Source organism: Odontomachus brunneus, unplaced genomic scaffold (assembly GCF_010583005.1).
Source record: "Odontomachus brunneus isolate Ranch 3 - 2012 unplaced genomic scaffold, Obru_v1 Obru_scaffold_225, whole genome shotgun sequence".
NCBI classification, from domain to species: domain Eukaryota; kingdom Metazoa; phylum Arthropoda; class Insecta; order Hymenoptera; family Formicidae; genus Odontomachus; species Odontomachus brunneus.
In genome coordinates, this window is record NW_022639675.1 from 225,352 (window position 1) to 231,039 (window position 5,688).

Sequence of the window (5,688 nt, forward strand, 5' to 3'; positions counted from 1 at the left end):
CTTTACAAGGAGAAAATTAGTGTTTTTAAATGTAAAAACTGTTTAAATAAATATTTGCTTGTTTTAAAAGTAAATAAAATACAAGTAAATCATTTTATAAATCTGAATAAATTATTTTCTAATATTAAAAGTATTTTTTTATGTTTCAAATTAGAGTTTCTTTTATTATCAGAAAAAAATTTATTTAAATTTTGTTTATTATCAGAAAAAAATTTATTTAAATTATTTATTTAAATTATTTATTTACAAAATTATTTATTTTACTTACTTTTAAAACATATAAATATTTTTTAAATATACTTTCTACATACTTCTTAAAACATATATTTTAAAAGAATCTATTCTCTTTTTTTAAATAAATCATATGCTTTCGTATATGGATATACCATATGTACATATAAAGCGTCTCTCAATCAAAGTGACAGTGACGCAGTAGGTAAGGTGAACGACACAAGAATCAGCCGAAGTGACAGACTCACATCAAAATGACGTAAAAAACTGGTCATAATTGGTCGAATAACATCAAGTGACTAAATAACGACGTCTTTAAAACGTCTTTTTTGTGACATCTTAATGGCGTTTCTGTATAACGTCTTAAAAACGTATTATTAACGTTTAGAGACGTCATAAAACGTCATTAAGTCGTCTAAAATGTCGTCATCGATCTGACATTAGACTATCATTTTGACGATATTCTCACGATATTTTTGATAATTCCTTGGTTATTTTTTATCCTGAACTTACTTAGATTTGAATGTCATTTTGACGTGTCTGCTACTTGGGAGAGGTCTCAGGCTCGAATCTCAGCAATGCCCATACAGCACAGAAGCTTGCAGCAACATTGCTACAACGTTGCAAGATTGTATATTGCAGTGCAATGTTGCAGAGACTTTGCAGTGACATTAATTTACAATATTACTTTAGCAATATTGCAGCAATATTTTAAAAAAATATTACGAATATAATATATTTTATTTATTTACTAATTATTTTTGTTACTTGTATTTCAAATTCAGTAATGTTTTACATCAATAATACTTATAGAATAGTATTTAGAATAGCACTCGTTAGTGGCAATCATTAATTTGTCTTATTGCATATTTTTTATACTTCTTATACCGTTTTTTCGGAGAAAATACTTTCTTTAGATTTAATATTCGTACTTGTTTAATTTTGTAATTTTTTTTATTTCATTAAAATATTATATTCTTAAACGAAATATTTTTTTAAATGATGAAAATAAAACTTTTATTTCGTTCAAGGAAACCATGTCATTTGATGAAACAACACTATTGTTTTAAATAATATTTTTTAAAAGTTTCTCTCAAAATCTAGTAATTCAATTTGTTTAATTTGGATTTTCTTGGATTTTAAAAATTTTTTTTTGTTGGATTAAACATTATAACATTTTGTTAAAAATGTAAAAGTAATTATCACTGGTTCACTACATTACATCAATATTCATCGCATATCGAATGTTGCATTGTTTCAATATCTAAATTTTTACTTGTTGTTTATCCAATAAACAACAAGTAAAAATTATATTACTATTATTTGGTGCTTGCTAGGTATGTTATAATATACTGTGAACACTGTAAGGATACATTATATAAGCATGAATTGTAAGAACATTGTTGGAGTCATCAGAGTCACCGCGTGCGCGCTCGATCGTCAGATTTAAGCAACAGTTTAATGCGGTCATGACATGGATGGGTGACTAGTGGTATATACCGCTTGGGATCGAAATTATCGGAGGAGGATTCATGAAAGTTTGGAATGTGTTTACAACCTTCGATATGTAGTTTGAGACATGAGAAAATTAGGAATATAAGTATATTTTTGTAAACATTATGATTTTCTCATTTTTCACCTTCGCATAATAATTCTCAGTATTTGATCACTATCAATATTTAACAATGATTTTATTATCAGTATTCACCAGAAATTAAGTACTGGTCAAAAAATTACTGAATTACTGGTAATATTTAATCACTAATAATTTTTCAGTATTTCTTAGTATGATATTTCAATAAGAGATATGCACAGGAATAAATACAGAGAATGTGTAAATAAATACAGTGAATAAATACAGTGAAAATTTACTTACATGTATGAAAAAGTACAGTGAAAATTTGCTCATTATGATATTATCCTAATTTAGGTATTTAGGGTTCTTGAACTTACATAACAAAATATAACACTTTTTTTATACTAATTCTTAATGTAGCCGGAAATTTATATAGCTTTTAAAAACGTGGGGTCGACGACTAATCTTTAAACCGAACACATTGATAATACATGTCGAACGTGACTGCGTTCCCTTATAGAAATATCATACTAAGAATCATTGATAATTACTTATTTTCAATATTAAAAATACTGGATAATAAGTAATTATCAATGATTCTTAGTATGATATTTCTATAAGGGTTGGTGAAATGATGCACATGCTCACGTGGATGTTGTACATTGGCCTGGTTTACATCATATACTTGATACGCGTACTAAATAGTAACTTTCTATTAGATAATCTTAATATTAACAATGCATATCAACGGCGACGTATTCAATCAATACAATACGTTTTCTTGATGAGTATTATACCAGCTTAATATACCATTGATTATATATATCGTCGATATTAAGATTATCTAATAAAGATTATCTAAGAAAGTTACTATTTAGTATGCGTATCAAGTGCACGATGTAAATCAAGCCATTGACTGCGTTCAACAAAAGACGCAACTGTGCCATAGTAAGATTCTTTAATATGATTGATTTATACTAATACGTATATCCAATGAGGAAGTAGAAACAAGACCAATCATATTAAAGAATCTTACAATTGCGAAATTGCTTTGACTGCGTTCGAAAACATCACCTAAGTACCCTTATGTATCATTTTATCCTTGTTTAATATTCAGTGAACAAGGATAAAATGGTATATGGGAATATTCGGGTAATGTTTCCGAACACATTTTTTTCACCAAATCAGTAAAAAACCTTAAAAAATCCCAAAATGGTGAAAAATCGCCAACAGTGTCAATCCTGCTGAATATTAATAAACTTGGCCAGCTGGAATGTTTGTTCTTCTTAATTTGAAGTTACACGTCGACCCCACGTCTATTGTATGCTAGAATTATACATATATTACGCAGTCTGCGACAAAACTATTTCGCAGATTCCGCTAAAAACTGCTGAAAAATGCGGAACGCTCGTGATTCGTTCCGCTCTCGTTCCGTGCTCCGCTATTCCACTACATGAGTTTGCACCTTGAGGATGCCATTACAGCAGTGTTGCCAGACATCGGGGAAGGAAGTGTAGTACCAACGTGAAGAAATAATAGTATATATGTCGTACCAACTTAACAGAATAGTAGTACAAATAGTCGTATCATGCATATTATATCAATTTTAACGTATTAAAAAAAAAAATTGTACATTAAATTGTATATTACATACTTTTAAGTTATGTATTTTTATATAGGTTATATATATAAGCACAATATTGTTTATAATTTATAATTTTTTATTTTTTATCAGGATTTTGTATTGTGTATGACACAATATTATTGCACTCATGCATATATCTTTAATAATTATAATAATATATATATATATATATATATAAAATCAATATACATAATGTATATTATTATAATATTGCAAGTATCTATGAATCCTCTCACATCTACTACAAATTATCATAAATTTCTAATCACATTAAACGAAACAATTCTCTAAATTCTCAACAGAATAAAATATTTAATTTTGAAACAATTTATCATTAAAAAAAAATTTCTGTTTCACTGTCCTCGTTTATTGCCTCTTCTTGTTTTTTTTTTCGTGGATATAAAACAATAGATGTCATCTTCTGTAACATTTCATTTGTTGGTTGAAATGTAATACAATTTTCCTCTCCGGATTGTTTCACGTACTCAGCTGCTAGTAATAATCCATTGACTGTTTCAATTTTCAATTTATTTCTGTATTTTGTCTTCATCATATTGATCTAGGGTGTATATCAGTTGGACACGGGGCAATTGGACACAGTCCAATCACAAGTCGCTGTTCCAAGGGACCCTACAAATGTCTCTAATTACACGGTGCTGTGATTGGCTGTGTCCAAATGCACCGTGTCCAAGTGCACCGCTCATATTGATCTATAATGTTCACATTTAGGTAGAATTAAATACAAAATTAATTACAAAATGATATTATTACTATGAAAAAATGCAATTAAAAAAATAATCATTATTATTTTATTTAAAGATATATACTTACTTGACTAAAAATTCGTTCACAATCTGCATTTGAATGTGGCAAACTCAGTATGTCAAGAGCAAATGTAGCCAATTTATGGAATTCAGATTTTCCAACAGCATTATTATAGTCTAAAATTTGGTTCCAAAATTTGTCAGTGCAAATATCTGGTTTTCCAACATCTTTAGGCAAAAGGGAAACTAAGAAAGAAAGACACCGCCATTGATTGTCTATTACTTGCATAATGTTATTATTTTGGCAACCCAAAATTCTTGGTACTACTTTCATTAAATTTATAAGTGTCGGAGTGGTATTCCGGTATGATAGAGATAAAGCATTTTTTGGACGTAATGCTCCAAGTTGGTTCAAAATGGGATCTTACATATAACGATTTGATATTTGTTGAGCTGATACCTAAAAACAAAAATTGACTATAAAAATTGAAGTAAATAGATATTTTATTTATTTATAAATATATAAGAACCTGTAGGAATTTTCTGCAACGCCAGTAAAACTCTTCTAATTCCCTTTGTTCAATGAGACCAGTAGCTTGATAAACTTTTAGGGTGTATATCAGTTGGACACGGGGCAATTGGACACAGTCCAATCACAAGTCGTTGTTCCAAGGGACCCTACAAATGTCTCTAATCACACGGTGCTGTGATTGGCTGTGTCCAAATGCACCGTGTCCAAGTGCACCGCTCCCAAACTTTTATACCCAAATACATTTGTGTATACGGGATGAATTCGTCTTCTTTGCAAGGGTTGATATCAGAGTGAAGTTTTTATAATATAATGTTTATTCATATAACATAGAAGAATTTCCTTGTAAAGATTTATTATTTTATCGTGAAGTTCAGTGACGACTACCGCGTTACTTTGAAAGAAACGATTAAAGTCCGTAAACTTTGGTAGAATCCATTCAAGAAAAAAAAAATATAATTTTGTTAAAGGATTATTAAGCTCTTTAAAAATTTGTTCTGTAACTTGTAACCGTTCAATTAACCATCTATCTGTAAAAAACAATTTTAAAGCTTCCCATTGTTCAATAATTCTCTCTACGACCATTACTAAGGAAAGCCAACGTGTTTGAGATGGATGTAACATTTTATGTGGGGTTACATTGACAAATTCTTGAAATTCTTGAAGTTAACATTGCCTTTTTGAACTTGATTTAAAGAAATTATAAATATTTCTTGCTAAATCTTCGACTAATCTTGGAAGATTTTTGCACGCTTCATTTGCGCATAAATGAGCAGAGTGACATACACATTTTAAAACAAATATATCAGGACACTCTTTTTTAAGCTTACTAGCTACAGAATTATGTTTGCCCATCATTGCACTGCATCCATCTGCAGCAAAACCAATCAAATTCGAAAGAGGTATCGAATTATCTTTAAAAGATTTGATTATTCCTTTAAAT

The 5,688-nt window shown here is 29.2% G+C and overlaps 2 protein-coding genes and 1 pseudogene across 10 annotated transcripts in view; 1 reads left to right on the forward strand and 2 right to left on the reverse strand.

Moving 5' to 3' along the window:
* The window catches only part of LOC116852446 (cyclic GMP-AMP synthase-like), a 149,122-nt gene that overhangs the window by 18,866 nt on the left and 124,568 nt on the right, over window positions 1-5,688 (forward strand). The gene's annotated exons all lie outside the window — the stretch shown is intronic.
* On the reverse strand, window positions 3,753-4,576 carry LOC116852447. The gene is made up of 2 exons (XM_032832852.1): window positions 4,284-4,576; window positions 3,753-4,011 (listed from the first exon to the last, which is right to left on the reverse strand). Exons 1-2 carry the CDS (start codon window positions 4,548-4,550, stop codon window positions 3,787-3,789), a joined length of 492 nt encoding a protein of 163 aa, XP_032688743.1. The 5' UTR covers window positions 4,551-4,576; the 3' UTR covers window positions 3,753-3,786.
* The window catches only part of LOC116852448, a 2,604-nt pseudogene continuing 1,910 nt past the window's right edge, over window positions 4,995-5,688 (reverse strand).